The 21,403-nt window shown below is 36.2% G+C and overlaps 1 protein-coding gene across 6 annotated transcripts in view; it reads left to right on the top strand.

The window, feature by feature from the left end:
• The window catches only part of RAPGEF6 (Rap guanine nucleotide exchange factor 6), a 196,650-nt gene that overhangs the window by 138,788 nt on the left and 36,459 nt on the right, over positions 1 to 21,403 (top strand). For all 6 annotated transcript variants that reach the window (XM_059417506.1, XM_059417507.1, XM_059417508.1 and 3 more), the window contains exons 17-19: positions 5,494 to 5,651; positions 13,205 to 13,445; positions 15,392 to 15,775. In XM_059417506.1, the coding sequence (XP_059273489.1) occupies positions 5,494 to 5,651; positions 13,205 to 13,445; positions 15,392 to 15,775 (783 nt within the window). The remainder of the gene's footprint in view (positions 1 to 5,493; positions 5,652 to 13,204; positions 13,446 to 15,391; positions 15,776 to 21,403) is intronic.

Here is a 21,403-nt window from a genome sequence, read left to right as displayed (position 1 = left end):
ACCAGCTATATTCATATGTCACGCAGCTAACTCATCTCCATAGTATGTCCTTCAGGGATGGGAATTGGTTTTATGCTTGGATTCTCTTTGGTTACAGTGGGAGGTGTGGAAATTAATGTAGCCAGGAGCAGTCATTTGAGTATTTTCAAGCATGATTTCTTTATATTGGTACCCCCTATAATGAAAGATCTAATAGAAATAGATAACTTAGAAGGAAATACTTTTTCATTTAGTTATGTATGGAGTTTTTTGTGCCAGTAGGAGACTGTTGTTGGCTATGAATGCAAACATTAATACTGTACTTCAGAAGTTAATATTAAACTATCACTTCTAAACATGTTTCAGAGTAGTAAAATGCTAATAATTTCAGCTATAAAATGCAAAAAGAAAAAGCCAGTTTATTTTAGTAGATATAATAAAGGTTTTCTGCTGGAGCCTGTTTTACAAAAAGAACTGATGTGTCAAACTGGTTGCTTAGCATTTTTGAGAATGAATGTGTATCCTATTTCTTGGCACTTTCAGGTAACTTTTAATAGATAAACAAAAGATCACTAAAACTTCAATGGGAAAATCAGCAGAGAACATGAATCATGTGTGCTGCATCATTAGTAATCAAGGGTATTCAATTTATTTTGAAAACAGGGAACCACTTGTTTCATCACAAATTGACAAGAGAATAGTCAGGGCCAGGAATTGATAACATCAGATAAATGGCTCAGACTGCTGTTGAAATATGAAATTATGCAACTTTCCATAAAGCCTTTGGGTATTTTTTCTCGAGGGTTTCAAAAATGTTCATACCTTTTAGTCAGTAATTCCATTTCTAATAATTAGGTGAAGATTTATATACAGATGCTCTTAGTAGTATTGTCTGTAATTAAACAAAAAAAAAGTACCCTAGATGTCCAGCTATAAGGGATTGGTTAAATAGATTGTGCTATATTCTGTAAAAGTAACTAGAATGGAAAATGTTGATTGTGATTTTTTTTTCTAGGGTGTGATGTTATACATAATTTTCTCTGTTCCTTGCTTGTTCACTGTATTTTTTAAATTTTCTCCTTTAAATATTTTTTAAGTGGGGGAAAAAAAAAAAACTTCAATGAATTTAATTCCATGATCCTGAGCATCTCCTGTGTGTCAGGCTCTTTGGAAGGGCACTTGGTCTCTGCCCATTGCAGCATTCATCTCTAAGAGTTATCATAGAAATACTGGAAGAAAGAGTAATCTACATCTGTCACATAGGCAAAAGAATATGAAAGGAAGGAAGGAAAGAGCAAATAGTTGAGATAAGAATAGATAATTCCCCATATCCCTAACCATTACATAATTTTAAAATGAAAGAATTGTTCTGAAAATTACAACTGGAAAAAATTTACTCATTTTCAATAACCTCTGTGAAAGGACATAGCAATGGGTATTTATTGACTTGTGAATATTTTATGATTTAGGAAATCTGATGTCCTTTTTTTTTTTAATCACTTAGCTTTTAGGTTTTTTCTTTTAATTACAAATTGCGTAGTAAGAGCTTCATATTATTCTTTGTAGTAGTCCCAGAAGTAGACTATCTTGTTTGCTTATCAGAAATTATTTTTTCTCACCATCTTTTTGTCAGCATACTTTGTTTGCTTTTAGTATTGGAGTTATTTTTCATTTGCATATTGATATTTACATAGCTTCTTTAGTTTCATAATATGAAACTAAAATACAGTTTTATTCTAAGTAAACTTAGTGATGGGGAATTATTGAGGAATTTTTCAAAACTATCTTATTTCTGTTACTGCATCATCTCAGGAGACTGTTTTGGTAAGAAATGACATGATTATTTGCAAATGGGCTTTATCAATTCAGCTTCCAAAAAAGCATGGATATTTTGCTAATTAGATACTGTTTCATTCATGTCATGGCATGAGTTGTACATAACATTAGAATAGTTTTCATTTATACATGCTCACACCTTAATTACCATGAATTTGTAACCAGCTTTACATTATTGTATCTGTATGGTGTACTCTCTTTGCTTATTAAAAAAGCAGAGGTAATGTTAAATAATATCAGTAAGAAAGATAAGGACTTACGGTATTTCATGCACTTTTCTTAGTCTCCATAGTGAATTACTTCTTACTGCTACTAATAGAGCCAGTTCCCTTTAAAAGAAAATTAAAACTTTTTAACATTGTTAAACTTGCTTCTACTGTGATTATTATTTTTTTTTTAAGATTTTATTTATTTATTTGTCAGAGAGAGAGTGAGCGAGAGCGAGCATAGGCAGACAGAATGGCAGGCAGAGTCAGAGGGAGAAGCAGGCTCCCTGCGGAGGGCAAGGAGCCCGATGTGGGACTCGATCCCAGGACCCTGGGATCATGACCTGAGCCGAAGGCAGCTGCTTAACCAACTGAGCCACCCAGGCGTCCCTCTACTGTGATTATTAATAGGACCAGCTAACCTTTTAACAGTTTGCTCCTTTGGATTCAGTTACTTGGACCTCTGTATTAAAAAATAAGCAGATTTGTTTTCAAAAGTCAGTTAAATTAGAAAGCCTATTATATTTAAAAATATTTATTTTCCATATAATTTAAGTTGTTGCAAATTACATCAAAGCTGTAAGTACAGCTTCTGTGGAAGCCACCTTCCTTTTGTTCTCATACCTAACTTTAAAACATTTAGCTCTGATCTTTAGCAACACACACCAAATTATAAGGAACCAATTTAACATAAGCACTAATATCCTATCAGATATTGTATTTCCTTAGCCTTAGTTCTGTCAGATGAGACTGCCTTCTCTCCCAGGTAAACACTTCCTGTTTCTGTAGCATTTGTTGTATCCATGCTGCCTTCTCTGTTTTTCAGTACAAATTGCTTAAAATCCTTTCTAGGTTTGTACTGTTCTAATTTTAGTAAAAGTACTCTACTTCTTCTTAAAAATTGGAATTGTATTTTCCTCTGTGCCAAAATATTCACCTACATAACCTAATTTAATCCTTAAGGCAGCCCTGGGGGAGTAGTAGTCACATTTTTAGATGAGGAAACCAAAGGTCCAAAACAGAAAGAAATTTCCTTGAGGTCACGTAGCTAATAACCCAAGTTTACATGCATAGCTGGCTCTTAAAACACTTACTTTTGCTCCTTTCCATGTCTTCATGCTTTTCCCTGACTCCTGTGCAGTCTTGCTTGTCCTAGCTCTCTCTTCCTTCTGTGGCTGTTAGCAGTCCTTTAGCTTATTTATTTAACTGTCCTCCGCTCTTCATCTGGCATAGTTCCCTAATCTGCCTAAGTCCTATTTTCTACTCCTAACGTATTCTGGATGTATCCCCTATCACTCATTTAATCCATTTCATGGTAACAGGTAAGTGTTCTTTGATACCCCTGTTTGTATGGCAGGTACTGGGTAGAATACTACATTGAATAAAACATAGATGAGAATTAATGTTAACCTAAAGGATTGGTTTAACCTTTAGAAAAAAATGGTATTTTGCTCATTATTCTAATGGAAATCTTTTTCATTGCTGTACTGTGTTTGTATAGGACTGTTTCATTAATCCTTTGTTTTGTAGGACTTTCTGGGGTATGTATGTAAAGTTTAAATGACAGAGTTGGGTTTCTTTTTTTTTTTTTTTTTTTTTAAGATTTTATTTATTTATTTGACAGAGAGAGATGACAAGCAGGCAGAGAGGCAGGCAGAGAGAGAGGAGGAAGCAGGCTCCCTGCTGAGCAGAGAGCCTGATTTGGGGCTCGATCCCAGGACCCTGGGATTATGACCTGAGCCGAAGACAGTGGCTTAACCCACTGAGCCACCCAGGCGTCCCACAGAGTTGGGTTTCTTTTAATTTTTTCTCTTAGATGGATTTAGAGCTGCCTGTGTAACACCTTTAAAGTATTTTTCTTGTTAAGTATAACAAATGTCATTAAAAGCAGCAATTCAAAACCATAAATCTTTTCAAAGGCACACAGGGTTATTATAAGGTCATTTGATAGTAATGTAGTTAGTATCTATAATGAATGAAATGCTGGGGTGTGGAGTCAGGGTGGCGTTGCTAGACCTTATATTGACTTCCCAAGTGAAGAAGATACTCTCTCTCCACTTTGCTGGTCTTCATGCCGAGAGTTCTCTGGAGCTTGAGAAGGTACAGGTGCACTGTGGCAGGCCTTGCCCATTCTGTGCTTCCTTAGAAGCCTAGAAAATAGGCCTAGGAGGTTGCTGTACCCTCTGAAGCCAGGCAGGAATATTGGATTCTAGGTCCCAAAGCCAGGGGGCGCTAACTTCTCAACCTTTAAACTATCTTATTTTTAAGATTTTATTTATTATTTGGGAGAGAGAGAATGAGACAGAGAGTACAAGAAGTGGGAGAGTCAGAAGGAGAAGCAGACTTCCTGCTGAGCTGGGAGCCCAACTGAGCCACGCAGGTGGCTTTAGAATACTTTATAAAGTATTTTGGGGCACCTAGGTAGTTCAGTAGGTTAAATCCTCTGCCTTGGGCTCAGGTCATGATCCTGCAGTCCTGGGATCGAGCCCCAAGTCGGGCTCTCTGCTCAGCAGGGAGCCTGTTTCCCTTCCTCTCTCTCTGCCTGCCACTCTGCCTACTTGTGATCTTTGTCTGTCAAATGAATAAATAAAATCTTTTAAAAAATAAAAATAAAAAAATAAATACTTTATAAAGTATCTTAAAAGAGGGGTGTTTTATTTGCTTAAATTTGGCCATTTAATTGATATTTTTGAAACCTTTGAAGGGAAATAACTTTAAATGACTTGCTTTCTGCTGTGGTTGTGATGCTCTCATCTAGGGAATAGCCAAAAAATTAGACTTGAGATACGAGATATCATGCAAGAAATCATATGTCCTTAGAATAAATTTAAAAGACTATAAAACTCCTTTTCTTCTGTTTTGATTTCTGGTCCTCTTTTTTCGTCTTTCTACTTGTCACATGTACCCAGTGTTCACTGTTCTTCTGTGTTCCATCTTCCTGTTACCTTTCCACATTATCGCTGGTTTGGGCAGTTCTCAGGTTGTTCATATGTTTAAAGACTCTCTTATTTTGTCACTTGGACCTGGTCCCTTTGTTTTCTACAACCTGCTGGGTTTTTTGGTTTAAATTTAGACCCAACTTCATGCTTTGCCTAGAAGATCACCAACCTATTATTTGCGAGTGCAAACTTTGCTGTGGTGTGGTTATACGTTGTTGGATATATTAGTGTCCACCAAAACTGGATGATCTTAAAGGCTCCCCAAACATTCAGGTTTAATTTCTCTATCAAAACCAATAGAAACTCAGCATGACTTTCTTTATGATGTAAAACTACTTAGATGTGTAAGTTAAATTTAGTGTAAGTAAATTTTGAGTGTCTTCATTAATATAGTTATCCCATTTTTTAATTGCTGTAATATACTTATATAATTTTTTAAGTCACCACTTTGAATTGGTCTTATGCCTCAAGTGTATACAGAGAAAAGAAACCATTAAGAATTTTTAAATACTTTATGTGCCATTATTTTGAAGTGACGGAGGCCTGAGCCACTCACAGGACGACAGCATCGTGGGAACAAGACACTGCAGGCACAGTCTGGCTATAATGCCTATTCCTGGAACACTCTCATCTAGCAGCCCTGATCTCCTGCAACCGACCACCAGCATGTTGGATTTTTCTAATCCTTCAGGTAATTTTTATTTGTGATTTCATATAGCCTTATTGGTGCCAAAGGGACAAACGAGGTGGTTGTGTCTTGTGTATCAAATGGTAGATTTGCTTAAATCTGTCTTCTCTTATCTCAAGAGTTATGTTGAGTAAGTTATGACTTACTGCAAAAATCTAAAGAGAACTTTGTATCTTTCTGCATAAGCCAGAATGGTGTTTGTTCCAATATGAAATAGAAGTACATAGAAAAGGGATTACATTTAGGTGTCTTTTGGTAGCCTTTAGAGCAGCGGGATGCTGCTGCTCAGTTAAGAAGCAGGTTGTCCAGGATGTGAAAGAGAATAAGTGAATTTATTGTAATTTTGGTGGTCTCACTTAACTTCCTCTGTGACATACTGAAATGTATTAGTAATTTTTTGTAAACACTGATTATTTCCCGCAGCACCTGAAGCTAAAGCTGTTTTATTGTCACGTATTGTTAATTAAATATACTATAGCATCTTTTCATTTGTGTTCAGATTTGGGGTTTAAACATTGTGTGGGACATTAAGTTAATTTTCCTGCATCTATTCAAGCCCAGCGGCAGAAATTGCCACTTAACAGTATAATACAACATTTCATTACTAAGAAGAAAAACTTTGAGAATTATTTGCATATCTGTGACTTGAAAGGATTTGACTTTCATTTCAAATGAAATGTAAAATGGTATGTAAAAGACACATACAACTAAAACTGAGATGTGTAATTTGGTCCAAGGAGAGTAGACAAAAAAGGTAGCTCTGCAAAGATTGATGACATTGTGATTTGGCTTTAATTTTCATGCTGAAGCTCCTAATAGCTTGTGTCAAAAGGGAGGAAACTCAATTACATGAATCTCAGTATTCAAAAGGAAAGAATGTAAGTGTAATAGTAAGGTTTATGTTTCATTTTAGCAACTTGAATTAAAATTGGACATAACATAAAAATACAGTTCAATGAAATTCATTCTGTACATTGGGTTTTTGTTTTTTTTTTTTAATTTCGATTGCCTCTTAACTGTTAGCAAGGACTAACCCCAATTATCTGTCTTTGACACATCTTTCTCTCTACATGACTGCCAATGTTCTTTCTAGAACAAAGATTCTAATGAGTCATTACTTTGCTTTAGGAATTTCTAGTGATTTTTGTATTAGTCAAGGTTTAGTCATAAGATAGAAACCTCTCCAGATACTTATTCAGAATTTAGTAAAAGGGATTGTTGTCAAGGTATAAAGTTAACTATTTACTTACAATGGTAAAGAAGCAAGCACTAAGGTATCACAAAGGTAGGAAGCGCAAACTGGATTTTTCCTCTGGTACGTGAAAGAAGTGCCACCATAGGGTGAAGTGTTGCTGGGGTGGTACAGGAAGAAAAAGCCCACAAGAAGAAACATAAAGCAGCAAGTCTTTTCTTTCTTTAACCCAACACTTGTTTTTGGTGCCGGTTTTTGGCATAACCTAAAAGGTGTCTAGTTAGCAAAGAAGAATATGGTTTGCAGAGTCTCAGCCCCGGATTTGTAACATTACGACAATAACATAATATTTGTTAATGTCCAGTTTTCACAGCATGATTGTAAATCCCCTTTCTAGCCTGCTGTTCTGCCATTCTCCCCACTCTCACCATCTGTCTTTCCTGAGTGGGACATGTGCCTTCATAACTGTGATTTCTTTTCCTGTGCTTTTTGCCACCTTTGGTGTTCTCTCCCTGCATATCCTGCGAACTTTTTCTTGTTCTGTGATACTGAGTTCAAATGTTACCTTATGTGGGAAGGCAGTCCCTCCTTTCCTAGAAATCTTTAGCACATTTTCATTGTCTGTCTTATATTGCTTTCCAGTAGGAGCACGGGAATTTATTTTCATGTCTATGTGTGTGTCCTGCAGCAGTATGTTCACAAATGAAATATTTTTACACTACCAAAACACAATCTAGGGGCGCCTGGGTGGTTCAGTGGGTTGGGGCCTCTGCGTTTGGCTCGGGTTGTGATCTCAGAGTCCTGGGATCCAGTCCCGCATCGGGCTCTCTGCTCGGCGGGGGGCCTGCTTCCCTCTCTCTCTCTGCCTGCCTCTCTGCCTACTTGTGATCTCTCTGTGTCAAATAAATAAGTAAAATCTTTAAAAAAAAAAAAATCTAAGTATGCATACTTTCATAAGATGGTATGTTATAAAATGTGATGTTCCTGGCTGCCTTTTTGTCAGTGGCATATCTAGAAATGGGGGTAAGGAAATAAGGGATGGTTGTAGGGAAAGGACAGCAGTCATTTGGGGATTTGGCTGGAGCAACAAAGGGAAGAAGTTGGAATTGATGAAAATTTAGAAACTTTGGGCTCCATTGCACTGAAATTCAAATTTCTGAGGAGGAAGTGCTAGTCAATTCAACTGATTGCATAGCTCACTCATTGAAAACTTTTGAGGCTCTTATGACTTCTATTCAAAGAAGGTCCATCTGTAGACTAAGTCTGCAGCCTTTGTCCGTACCAGCAATATAAAAAAAAACACCTATAAGATCGGTATTTGACTTACAAATTATATTTTTAAGCCCCCAAATGTACACCTTTATGAAAGCACTTTTACAGTGCTGTTTATGTTGAATAAAATACACATTACCAATTGATTCCAAAATCAGTTCCTTAAATTATATATGACAGCGCCAAATTTTAGGTTAGCTGTGCATGTCATGTGTATATATTGCAGCACATGTGTGACATGAGTCAAGTCTGATGTGATCTCAGCTATGTTTATGCTGCTTGAGTAAAATTGTTAGAAAGTAGGGTCAAAGCTACAGAACTGTTAAAAGTAGTTTGCTTTTGATTGCTGACTCTTCTGTGATTTTGCTTTGTTTTTGCTGCCTACAGCTATTGCTTTTTACTGTAAGTATCTTGAAGACTGTGATATTCCATTGCTAAACTTCTTTGTAGTATTTTATTATTTTAAAAAAGTCATGTGATACAGAATTAAATAAAATAAGAGTCAGAACTTTTCTGTCCAATCTACAAGCTTACCAGTGTAAACTGGTGTGTATTCTTTTCAACATTTTCTTTGAATACATAATTTTTTATAGTTACAGAATCAGAGTATACAAGCTGCTCTATAACTTACGTAGGTTTTAGAGGAATTTTTGACCTAAATACTAGATTAGGCATAAAAGATCTCAGAGTATGGCCAAAAGGATTATAAAACTCGAATTTTTTTTTGAGTGTACTTATGGAACTTCTTGCTTCTTTTTCATTAGTAGCACATACCTTTTATTTGATTTCTTTATTACTTAATACTTTTTCAGATTCAGTATTATAAGTCTGAGTTATTTTAACTAATTTTTTATTTTAAAGAACATAAAATTTTTAAAAATCTGAGAAAGGGTAGAATATAAGTCTCCACTCCCTAGAATTAATGGTTGTTTATTCATATATCTTTCCAGATATTTCAGTGCACATATAATGTGTCCACCACCCTTTTCACCCCAAATTATATGCTATACTTTTCTTCTACTTAGCCCATCTCACCTGCAATATACCTTGAATACTTTTCTACCTCAGAATGTGTTGTTCTTCCACAGTTTACTAAACAGCTGGTAGCATTTTGTTTAACCAGTCCCCTTTTGGTGAGTGTTTACAGTGTTGCCTAAATCTCTGTGTTTATCTTTCCATGTTTTATGTTTGCACTATTGTCGAATACTGAATTTTTGTCAAAGAGTTTGTGGAAATTTATTTTCTCCTTTACTATATATGTACCTACAAAATATCATCTTATTTTGCCTCTTACCCAGAAAAGCTTAAAATATTTACTGTCTGGCCCTTTATAGAACAAATGTGCTAATCCTTGATTTCTACCATTGTACCACTACCTTGTGTTTTCTTAGTGAAACTTCTCACGATGTGGATTGTCTTTCCGTGAACCCACCACTTTGTCTAATATAAGCAAGTCCCCGAGAGCAGAGACTTTGTCCCATCTCCTTTATTTCTGTATGTTCATCGCTTAAATACTGTTGACACATAATAGGCACTCCATAAGTACTTAATTGGCAGTTAACAACTTAAAGTATGACTAAGAGATAGTCTTTGGTTTTGTTTTTATCATAATATTATTTAAATAGTCCCTTCTTTATTACTGGGGTGAATACATGCATCCTTCAAGTATGTTATTTCTTTATTTTAATCAGGAGGATTATAGTTAGTATTCTAGAAATTCTGCCTTTGAGTTGAAAGTCCAGATATTGGAGATTTCTTCTCTTAAATCATTTACCTATTACCTAAGATTTTTTTTAATGAAATAGGAATAATAAGATTAATAAATGCTTTAGTCCTCAAGATTCTTTTTAAATGTCTCTTTTTTCCTTATGGGGTTTTATTTTTAGGTGCATTTTAGTTTCATGCCTAAAATTTGAAATCATTTTCCTTTGATTAAATTTTATTCTAATGTCATGTCTACCATTCATCTGATCATTTAACATTTGCTATCTTACCTGTGTTAAGTATTACATTTGACACATACGCCCTTCTAACAACAAACATGATGACATAAACTGTCACAATTTTAAAACAAAATTTTACCATGACGCCGATAACAGTGCAAAGAAATGTTTACCTCCATTATTTTTACAAATCATTTTCCAGATTGGTATTTATTACCTTGGCAAATTAATCAGGATTTAGGTAATAGGGTGCCCTTTGAATAATCCCTTTTATGGATCTATTCTAGGGGTACCCATTCATGATGTCCAGATCCCTCTTACATGATGTCATTATGTAACAGTTTGGCCTTCTCATGGGAAACAAATGGCTTTAACAGTATGACTTTCTTTTACACTGTTTTGCAAGATGTTTGTTGTTTTACAAGTCTGAGTTCCTTCCCAGATGTTATTAGTATTTGAAAGTAAAAGAAGAGAAAATGAAATATGTGCAAATTCCCAATCTGTCTTTGTGAATAAATTTCTCTGGAGAAATTAATAAAAGAGATCCGAGCATCTCCCCTTTGCCTCAAGGTTAGCCAATCCTGCTGGCAAAAGCCTAGTAAACTGGGGTGCCTGGGTGGCTCAGTGGGTTAAAGCCTCTGCCTTTGGCCCGGGTCATCATCCCAGGGTCCTGGGATCGAACCCTGCATCGGGCTCTCTGCTCTGGGGGAAGCCTGCTTCCTCCTCTCCTCTCTGCCTGGCTCTCTGCCTACTTGTGATCTCTCTGTCAAATAAATAAATAAAATCTAAAAAAAAAAAAAAAAAACTAGTAAACTGATCCAGTACTAGAGCCCCAGATAACTGAGGCCTTTTTTTGTAGAGGATGGGGACAGTACAGGTAACAGTAGTTAGTTGTTTGACCTCTTTATACAGAGTTCAAGGGGATAATGAAACCCTTTGTCCAGTATCTTTCTCTTGGAATTTCCCTCTGCTTGAAAACATTTTCTAGCCAAGAGTAGAAAAGCATCTCTGATTTGAGTGAATCATAAAACAGTCTAATCTTAAGCCTTGTAGGTGTAGAGAACTGATGTCATCAGCATCCTAAGGATTGACTCACTGCAAGGAAATAAGAACAAGAAGCTTTTGGTGACTCAAATATTTGCATACATTAAGAAAGGCCATTTGATGCATACATCTTACGAAAGGAACTTGACTGAATATATGAAGACTTCTGCTTCCAGCTTGACAGTGGGCCTAGAACTCTTAAGACTGTGTTTTCCAGGCATTCATATCTGTTTAGTTGAATCTTCTAGTCTTGGGGGTCTCTTTTTGTCCCATGAGCTCAGAGTAGTATCTTATTCTCTGAAATTATCTTCTGCCACATCTCTTTCATTATTCTTTCCTTTAGCCAGAATTGTACTTGAGATGGCTTTGAGACAAATTTGTCATTTTTCTTCATCTCTAAAAGTTAATATATGTAGTGCTAATGAGATAGTACTAGACAAACCATATATAATTACGTGAGCCACCAAAATCGCCCAGTCCAATTATAGTTCTTACCAAAAAACTAACAAATAATACATTTTTCTCAATTTAAAGAACAAAACTTTTGTAACTGATTTATTATCAAGAAATTATTAATATTAAGAAATATTAGGGAGGAAATACACTCTGTTCAAATTAGTCCAGGGTCATCGTATTGAACATTGTTTTTAAAGTTTTAGCCAATGCAGTATAACAAAATAAAATAAGGTAGAATGAGGGAAGGAGATAATCATTACTTACTTGTGCATATCTTGAATTAGGATTTGTCTGCTAATAGCAGAAATCCCAAAGAAAAAAAATGTTTAACCAAATCAGTTTTCCTGTGTTAAATAAATATAAAAATAGGAAGACATGTGCCACTGTATGGTAGACTGAGTGTTGGTATCTACTATAATTCAGTAAGAAAAAGCATAAAGAATGTAAAAAGTATTAAAAAAGAAGGAATATTAGTTACTCATTAAACAAGTGACTCTCACCCATAATCAAAGAAATGAAATGTAAGATAATGGCATATTTTTAGAGGGAGGAAAAGCATAGCGGTTTCAAAATGAAAAAATTGTAATGAACAGTTGGGTAAGGATGTGATTAAAATTGCTCTCTTTATATTCTAGCATTATAAAATATTATAACCTCTCTGGGGAGCATTTTGGCAGTATATTTCAAAAACCTTAAAAATATGCCTGCCCTCCTTCTAACTCAGCAAATCCTTTCTCTCTCTCTCTCCCCTCCCATCTCCCCTCCCCCACTGGATTTTCTCTGAGGAAATAATCAGATTGACTGCAAAGGTTAATCTACCAGGGAAAGAGAGTATTAGTCATCACAGTGTTGTTATAAAAGATATGCAACCTAAATGTCTGTCACTAAAGGTTTGGATAATTTAAAAAGGGGCACCTGGGTGGCTCAGTGGATTAAAGCCTCCACCTTCAGCTCAGGTCATCATCCTGGGGTCCCGGGATCAAGCCCTGCATCGGGCTCTCTGTTCAGTGGGGAGCCGCCTTCCCTTCTCCCTCTGCCTGCCTCTCTGCCTATTTGTGATCTCTGTCAAATAAACAAATAAATAAATAATCTTAAAAATATGAAATACACATTACGGAGTCCTATGCCTCTTCTAAAAATAGTTTTGTTGGGGTGCCTGGGTGGTACAGTCAGTTAAGCGGCTAAGTCTGCCTTCGGCTCAGGTCATGATCCCAGGGTCCTGGGATTGAGCCCTTCATCGGGCTCCTTGCTCAGCAGAGAGCCTGCTTCTCCCTCTCCCTCTGCCTGCTGCTCTGCCTACTTGTGCTCTCTCTCTAGCTCTCCCAAATAATAAAATCTATTTTAAAAAAATTGTTTTGTTGAAGAGTATTTAATGACCTCAAAATGTTTGTAATAAATAAAAAAGATTGTGGCTTCCAAATCATAATGTTTATCATTTTGTGTATGTTTTTCTGTGAACATATATTAGTATTTTGTCACCTGGAAAGGTAGATACCTTCATTTACCAATAAATGCAACAGTGACTTCTGTTAACCTCCTGAAATAGATAGGTATGTATCACTGTCCAGTGGTATCTTTTTGTTCTAAATTGCTTTATGAAGAGTTGAATTGTCTTGAAAATAACAAGGCACACTTTTGTATTTACGTAGATATTCCTGATCAAGTTATAAGAGTTTTCAAAGCAGATCAACAGAGTTGCTACATTATCATCAGTAAAGACACTACAGCTAAAGAAGTTGTTTGTCATGCTGTTCATGAATTTGGTTTGACGGGTGCGTCCGACACATATTCTCTCTGTGAAGTTTCTGTTACTCCTGAGGGTGTCATAAAACAGAGAAGACTTCCAGACCAGTTCTCCAAATTAGCTGATAGAATTCAGCTCAATGGAAGGTGAATGTGCTTATTAGTGAATGTACTTATTTCTAGATCTTTTTTTAATTGTACAATTAACTTGCAATGGTGTTTTAGTTTCAGGTATACAATATGTTCAATAGTTCTGTTACTCAGTGTTCAGCATGAAAACTGTAGTCAACATACATAATGTTACTACAATATTATTGACTATATTTGCTATGTTGTAGTTTTCATTTCCATTAGTTATTATATAACTGAAAATTTTTATACCTTTTGATCCCCTTTTTATGTAGATGTGTTTTTGAAGATTGTATGTAAAAACAGATATATTAAGTAGAAATATCATGTCTTAGGATCATTGAAATTTCTCTAAAATTAAAGTAGGCTTTTTTTTTTCAGCTTTGTCTCCATAATTATATAAATGGAATCTCAGAGTGTAAGCACTCATAAGGACTACTCGAAAGTAGGAGAAGGAAGGGAAGGATAATTTGCTAAAATATTTTAGCCCTCTTGCTAAAACAGATTCTTAGAACCACTGGTGTAGTCCACTTTTTAGAGAGGAAACCAAATGATACTTATCTTTGTATGTATCTGAGTATGTATGTGTTTAGTTACAAATTTGTTTTTAGTATGACTAAAATGTACTCTGTGCAAAAGAGGGCATAATTTTTACAGTTCTTTTTTTAAGCAGTTTTCCAACTGTGACTATGGAATAACTCTTCTAATTTTTAAAAATGTGCTTTGAATATTATTTGATCAACTAGAAGATTGTTTCTATAGTACATTTGTTGTTAACTCTGGTGATTTTGTCTGAGAATAATGTTCTTTTTAGTGAGCCTAAATTCTGTATATAGAGTTAAGATCCTTAGAAACCTAAAAATGACTACCTCTCATGGTTACTGGTAAGAGAGAATGGATGAACTCAGCCTTGCTAGATATACTTAGTGGAGCCAGAGTGCTCAGCAGTCTGGGAAAGTCCCAGCTCTGACCAGAGTGAGTTATTTGGTTTCTCTCTGCTTGAGTTTTCTCACTAAAAAAATGGGAATGATAATAGTAGAACCTACCACATAGCAATGTTAATTGAATGAATGAGTTAGTCCCCCACTATAAATGTTAGATACAATTTTATTAACTAGGGTCTCAACACATTTATAGTGTTTTTTTAGGTATGTGAATAGTATACACACAGAAGAAAACAAGATATAGTTCCTTGATAGTCAAAAATAGATGGTCACAAACTGAGGCTGGGGAAAAAATTGTATATTAGAAAAGAATGAATTAAAAGACACATGACAAGTATGTTACCTTTTTTATCCCCAGCAACAGCCCTATACAAGATACTTCCCAGCTGTGAAACTTGTCTTTAACTTTTAAGTGTTACAGATTTGTTAATGTAAAAAGAAGAAAATGAAGGTCTCTTTTATGATTGCCAATCAGTGCCGTTTGCTGGAACGAAGTTTTGTATTTGAGAAGGGAGAACTCATTAGTGGAGAGGTTTTTCCTCTTTACTGGTTTTATTCTTTGCTTCTCTTGGGAATTGAGAAAGAAGAAAATGAGTGTAAGAACGACTTCTGAATAGAAGTGTAAACAGTCTTGATTCAGATGTTCATTCATGCTGCCCATGAACAAATACTGACATAGTACCTACCCTGCATCAGCTTCCTTCATTTATGCCTCTTAGTGCTTTATCCCTAAGAACACACACACAGTTGTTGACACATTATGTGAGTAATTTCATAAAATGGTTAGGTTCACAGCATTGTCAACATTATTTTTACTCTCTAATAGATGTCAAATGGTGGAACAACAGGGTAACTTCTTTGTCTTCTCATTTACAATGTTAATTTTCCTGAATAGTCTGATGTTTTTGACAAACATCTGATGTTTTTGACAAACAGTATAATCACATTTTGACAACAGTCCAAAAGAAAGTGCTCTTTATAAATGTGAAATCTGTTATAAAGATAGTTTTTTTCTTTTAGGTATTATTTAAAAAATAACATGGAAACAGAAACCTTATGTTCAGATGAAGATGCTCAAGAACTAGTGAAGGAAAGCCAACTCTCCATGCTGCAGCTCAGTACCATCGAAGTGGCCACTCAGCTGTCAATGAGGGACTTCGATTTGTTTCGTAATATTGAGCCTACTGAATACATTGATGACCTTTTTAAATTAGATTCCAAAACAGGAAATACTCACTTGAAAGAGTTTGAGGACATTGTTAACCAGGAGACATTCTGGGTTGCCTCAGAGATTTTAACTGAATCTAATCAGCTGAAACGAATGAAGATTATTAAGCATTTTATTAAAATTGCTCTTCATTGTCGAGAATGTAAGAACTTCAATTCCATGTTTGCCATAATAAGGTAAGTATGTATGAATATTTGTGTATAGTTTAGACATGAAGCTGATTTTTTACGTAGGTATGAAGTGACTAGAAGAAAATTCCAATTAATAGGCTTTCAAAGTATTGTTAGATTTAATTTTCCGTTCTGGTGATAGTGACTTTTTCACTTTCTTTTTCTGACATCTTTCATTTAAACATTCCTTTTGCTGAAGAGGGTTAAGTACCTTCCCATTTTTTTTTCCTTCTCCCCCCTTTGATGGATTATACTCTCTTGGGATTTATGGCCAACAGGTGATCTTTATCATCAGATTCCCGTATCGGGCATCTTTCCCTATCTGCCTCACTGCGATTTGGCACTGAAAAATCAGTGTGGCATCACTGCTCCAACCTAAAATTGCAATTTTGAAACAATAAAAACAACAATAAATAATGATAATAATGGCAACCATTTGGTGAGCACTGATTTGTTTATCAAACACTGCATGAGGTATCTGGTTGTATTGTTGCTGAAGCACAATAGGCCTTAGAATTTAAAAATTCATGGTCTCTAAGTCCAGGAAATATGGATGGTTATATGTCCTGGAAGCCTTTCTTCCCCTGACTCACTGTGACTGGCTAGATTGGCTAACTGAGGTAATAATGTATTTTCTGACCCTCCCCTAGTATAGTGATAAGGGGTTCCTCTTAAAGGAAGTCAGGTGTGTTTGTTTTTTTTAAAGATTTTATTTATTTATTGAGAGAGAGACAGTGAGAGAGAGCATGAGTGAGGAGAAGGTCAGAGGGAGAAGCAGACTCCCCGTGGAGCTGGGAGCCTGATGCAGGACTCAATCTTGGGACTCCGGGATCATGACCTGAGCTGAAGGCAGTCGTCCAACCAACTGAGCCACCCAGGCGTCCCTAAAGGAAGTCAGGTTTTAAAGGTGGAGGGTAGTTATAGTTTTGCCTATTTATAAGATCATGTGCTTATATATTGCAGCATAATTACCTCCTCATCCCAGCTATGTATAACTCCCACAGAATTTAATTATGACCTTCTCTAGTCTCACAGGAGATAGAATTGGAATCTTTATAATCATAAATCTGTCATGGTGATGAGAAACTCCTTTATGAAGGTAACCAGTGGGTGCGCTTGAATTAGACGCTTTAGGAGGAATTTTTGTTGGTGTGATTTTTTAAAATTTGATTTTAGAAGGAGTATTGAACAGATATGAGCCTTAACCTTTAGAACAGCTGAACCTGTGTCTGAGTCCTGCCTCTCCAGTGTAGTAGCACTGTGTCAGTAGAAAATTGAAGACTTTTTTTTCCACCTATAAAATGCAGGAATCATGCCACTTACTTCAGAGTTTTTAACAGCTGAGTCTAAAACAAGGAACCAAGATTCCATTGATGCATGCTTGGAAGGCTAGAAATTGAAACTGTGTAGAGGCATAGAGTTAGAATGTGAGAGTTAGTCTGTGGAAAAAAAAAGCTGATTAACACAGAGAGATCTCTATGTAAAAAGAGAATGTAAAAAATAATAAGAGCCATAACTAGTGACCATCCAGAGTGTAGGGGTAAAGAAGAGAGTTGAGCCAAAGAGATAGGGGACAGTTTCAAGAAATAATAGAACAGCACAGTTATGGGCGCCTGGGTGGATCAGTGGGTTAAAGCCTCTGCCTTCAGCTCAGGTCATGATCCCAGGGTCCTTGGATGGAGCCCCACATCAGGCTCTCTGCTCAGCGGGGAGCCTGCTTCCCCCCCTCTCTCTGCCTGCCTCTCTGCCTACTTGTGGTCTCTTTCCCTCTGTCAAATAAATAAAATCTTTTTTTTTTTTTTAAAGATTTTATTTATTTATTTGACAGAGATCACAAGTAGGCAGAGAGGCAGGCAGAGAGAGAGAGAGAGAGGAGGAAGCAGGCTCCCTGCTGAGCAGAGAGCCCAATGTGGGGCTCAATCCCAGGACCCTGAGATCATGACCTGAGCCGAAGGCAGAGGCTTTAACCCACTGAGCCACCCAGGTGCCCCAAATAAATAAAATCTTAAACAAACAAACAAACAAAAAAAACCACAGTTATGATAGTGTCTTTACAGCCAAGGAAAGCAATTTGAAAGAAGGAAAGACAGCTCCAAGGTGGGTATTTGGTTAAAGGTTTGTTTTGTTTTAACGACTGTTTTATTATACACATTATTCATATTTAGTAGTTCCTGTAAAATTAATTGCTTTGTTTTCCCATATTTTATATTAAAGTATATCAAAGAAACTAACTTTATAGCAGAGATGACACAAGCGAATCAATCAGTTTTCCCTGGAATTAGGTAGTAATATTTTATTTATTTTCATTATTTTTCTTAGTCTAGCTAACGGTTTGTCAATTTTGTTTATCATTTCAGAAAAATCCTTCTTAATTCCATTGATCTTTTTTATTTTTCTGGCCTCTATTTGATATCTTCCTGTTCTGATCTTTATTTTTTTCCTTTTCCTAACTTTGGGCTGAGTTTCTTCTTTTGATATGAAAAGCCAGGTAATTTCCATTGCTTAATAAAATTATTGCTAAAATTCTGTCTTGGAAATCGTTTTTGCGGCATCTCATAGGTTTTATTGTGTTATGTATCCATTTTAGTTTGTTGAGAGATAGTTATTTCCCTTCTGATTTTTTTTTTTTTTCTGACCCATTGGTTGTTCAAGGGAGTGTTGTTCAGTTTCTCTTTATTGGTAGATTTTTCCCATTTTCCTCTTGTTAATTCCTAGTTTTACACCTTATGGTCAGAAAAAAATACTTGACATTATTTCAGTATTCCTATATTTTCCAAGACACTTGTGATTTATTTTATAATATCTCCTGGAGAATGTTCCATTTATGCTTGAGAAGAGTGTATATTCTGCTAATGGTGAAAAGACTGTCCTGTATATATATATGTTAGGTCCATTTGGTCTAAAGTATGGTTCAGGTCCATTTATTGATTTCCTGTCTAGGTAATTCATCCATTGCTGAAAGTGGTATAGTATAGTCCCTTACTAATGCGTTGTTGTCTGTTTCTCCCTTCAGATCTGTTACTGTTTGCTTAATATAGTTACATGCTGAAATGTTGGGCGCACACACATTCATGATTTTTATGTTTTCTGGATGAGTTGGCCCTTTATCATTATATCATGACCTCCTTTGTCTTTTGTTACCATTTTTGGCTTGAAATCCATTTGGTCTGATACAAATAAAGCATCCTCTGCTTTCTTCTGGTTTCTATTTGCATGGTTTATCTTTTCCATCCTTTTACTTTGAGCTTATTTGTGTCTTTTAAGCCACAGTGAGTCTTCTATAGGCAGCATATAGTTGGGTCTTGTTTTTCTTATTCATCCACCCATTCTGTGCCTTTTGATGGGAGAATTCAGTCCATTTACATGTAGAATGTTTGCTTGGTAAGGACTTTTATTACTGCTGTGTTACAGTTCTAGCTGTTTTGTAGTTCCCCTTTTTTCATTTTTACTCTCTTGCTATGTGCTTTTGTGAATTGATCATCATCTGTGTTTAAATGCTCTGATTCCCTTTTCCTTGTCTCTTGTGAGTCTGCAATAGGTATTTGCTCTGGGGTTACCATGAGACTTACATGAAACATAACTATTTCATGCTGATATCAACTTCAGTCACATGCAAAATTCTACCCTTTTACTCCCTGCTCCTATATGTTTTCAGTGTCAGAATTTGCCTTTTTATATTCTGTATTCCTTAACATCTTAGTGGCTGTTGTCATTTTGTTGTTCCTTAAGCTTTATTCTCTAAGTGGTTAAGAAATGATCATACTGCACTATTAAGCGTTATCTGAATTTGGGGCACCTGGGTGGCTCAGCTGATTAAACTCTGCCTTCAGCTCAACTCATGATCTCAGGGTCTTGGGATCGAGCCCCACATTGGGCTCCTTGCTCTGTGGGAAGCCTGTTTCTCCCTCTCCCTCTGCCTGCCACTCCCCACTGCTTGTGCTCTGTCAAAGAAATCAATAACATCTTTTTTTTTCTTTTTAGTTATCTGAATTTAACTATGCATTTAACTTTATCACAGTGGCATATATTTGTATATCTTTTCATGTTACTATTTAACATCATTTCATTTCAGTTCAAAGAACTCCTTTCAGTGTTTCTTATAAGGCAGGTGTAATGGTGATAGATACTCTCAGCTTTTGTTTTCCTGGGAAGGTACTTCATTTCTCAGGATAATGTTGCCAGATAGTGTCCTCGGTTGACAATTTTTTTCTTTCAGCATTTTGAATATATCATCCCACTCTCTACTGGCCTGTAAGTTTTCTACTGAGAAAATCGGCTGACAGCCTAGTGGATGTTCCTTCGTCGGTTATCATCTTTTTTTCTTTTGCTGCCTTTAGAATTCTCTTTTCTTTAATTTTTGACAGTTTTATTACAGTGAGTCTTAGAGAAAGTTGTTTTGAGTTGAAGTAATGGTGTAATCAGTTAGCCTCATAAACTTGAATTTCCAGATCTCATCTCATGTTTGGGGAGTTCTCGGCCATATTTCTTTAAATAGGCTTTTTTCCTCCTTCTCTGTCTCTTCCCCTGTCTGGAATTCAACTAATTCGGATGGTTGGGTTTTTTGGTGGGCCTGTGGACCATGTAGGCTTGTTTCAGTCTTGTTGATTCTCCCCACTCCCACCCCCAACTGGGTTACTTCAAAGTTGCTATTCTTATTCTCACTGATTCTTCTCTTTCATCTACTCTGATTCTGATGCTCTCTGTGACATTTTATTTTATTTTGTTCATTGAATTCTTCCATTCTAAAAAAATCTATGACTCTTTTTTATGATTTCTGTATCTTTGTTGAATTTCTCATTTTGATTATGTATTATTTTCCTGTTTTCATTGAATTACCTTTCTGAATTTTCTTGTAGCTCATTGAATTTAATTAAAATAGCTATTTTGAATTCTTTATCAGGTAAATTGTAGCTCTCCATGCCTTTGGGTTTGGCAATTAGAGGATTATTGTGAACTTCAGTGATGTCGTGGTTCCCTGATTTGTTTTTGTTTTTTCTTTTGAAGTAGCATTAACCCTCTCCCAGTTTTTACTAGCAATCTTTAGAGTGAGGGGAGGCAAAAAAACTTTAGCAGTCTTCCTATAGATTCTAAGACTTTCTCAGACATTACATGGATGTATCTACTCTGTGCTTTCTCTCTCTCTTTTTTTTTTTTTTAAGATTTTATTTATTTGACACAGAATGTGTGCACACAAGCAGGGGGAGCTACCAGCAGGGGGAGAGGGAGAAGCAAGCCTCTCTGCCTGACACGGTCCTGGAACTTGCTGGGACTTGATCCCAGGACCCTGGGATCATGACCTGAGCCGAGGGCAGACACCTAACTGACTGAGTCACCCAGGCACCTCTCCCTCTTGTGAGAGAATTCTAAAGTTTATCTTCTCTGTATTCTCCAGTATACCCTGTCATCTGCTAATAGATTCTATTCTATTTTCCTGAAGGTGGTGCTCCAGTTCAAGTTTGTGGTTTTTCCTTTGCCCATAGACTCTGGCCTTTTATCTCTGCTCCTTCTTTTTTTTTTTTTTTAAAGATTCTATTTATTTATCAGAGAGAGAGAGGGGGAGAGAGCAAGCACAGGCAGACAGAATGGCAAGCAGAGGCAGAGGGAGAAGCAGGCTCCCTGCTGAGCAAGAAGCCC

Source organism: Mustela nigripes, chromosome 12 (assembly GCF_022355385.1).
Source record: "Mustela nigripes isolate SB6536 chromosome 12, MUSNIG.SB6536, whole genome shotgun sequence".
Classification (NCBI taxonomy): Eukaryota; Metazoa; Chordata; class Mammalia; order Carnivora; family Mustelidae; genus Mustela; species Mustela nigripes.
The sequence above is the reverse complement of the archived record's forward strand: the minus strand, read 5'-3'. Positions and strand labels throughout refer to the sequence as shown.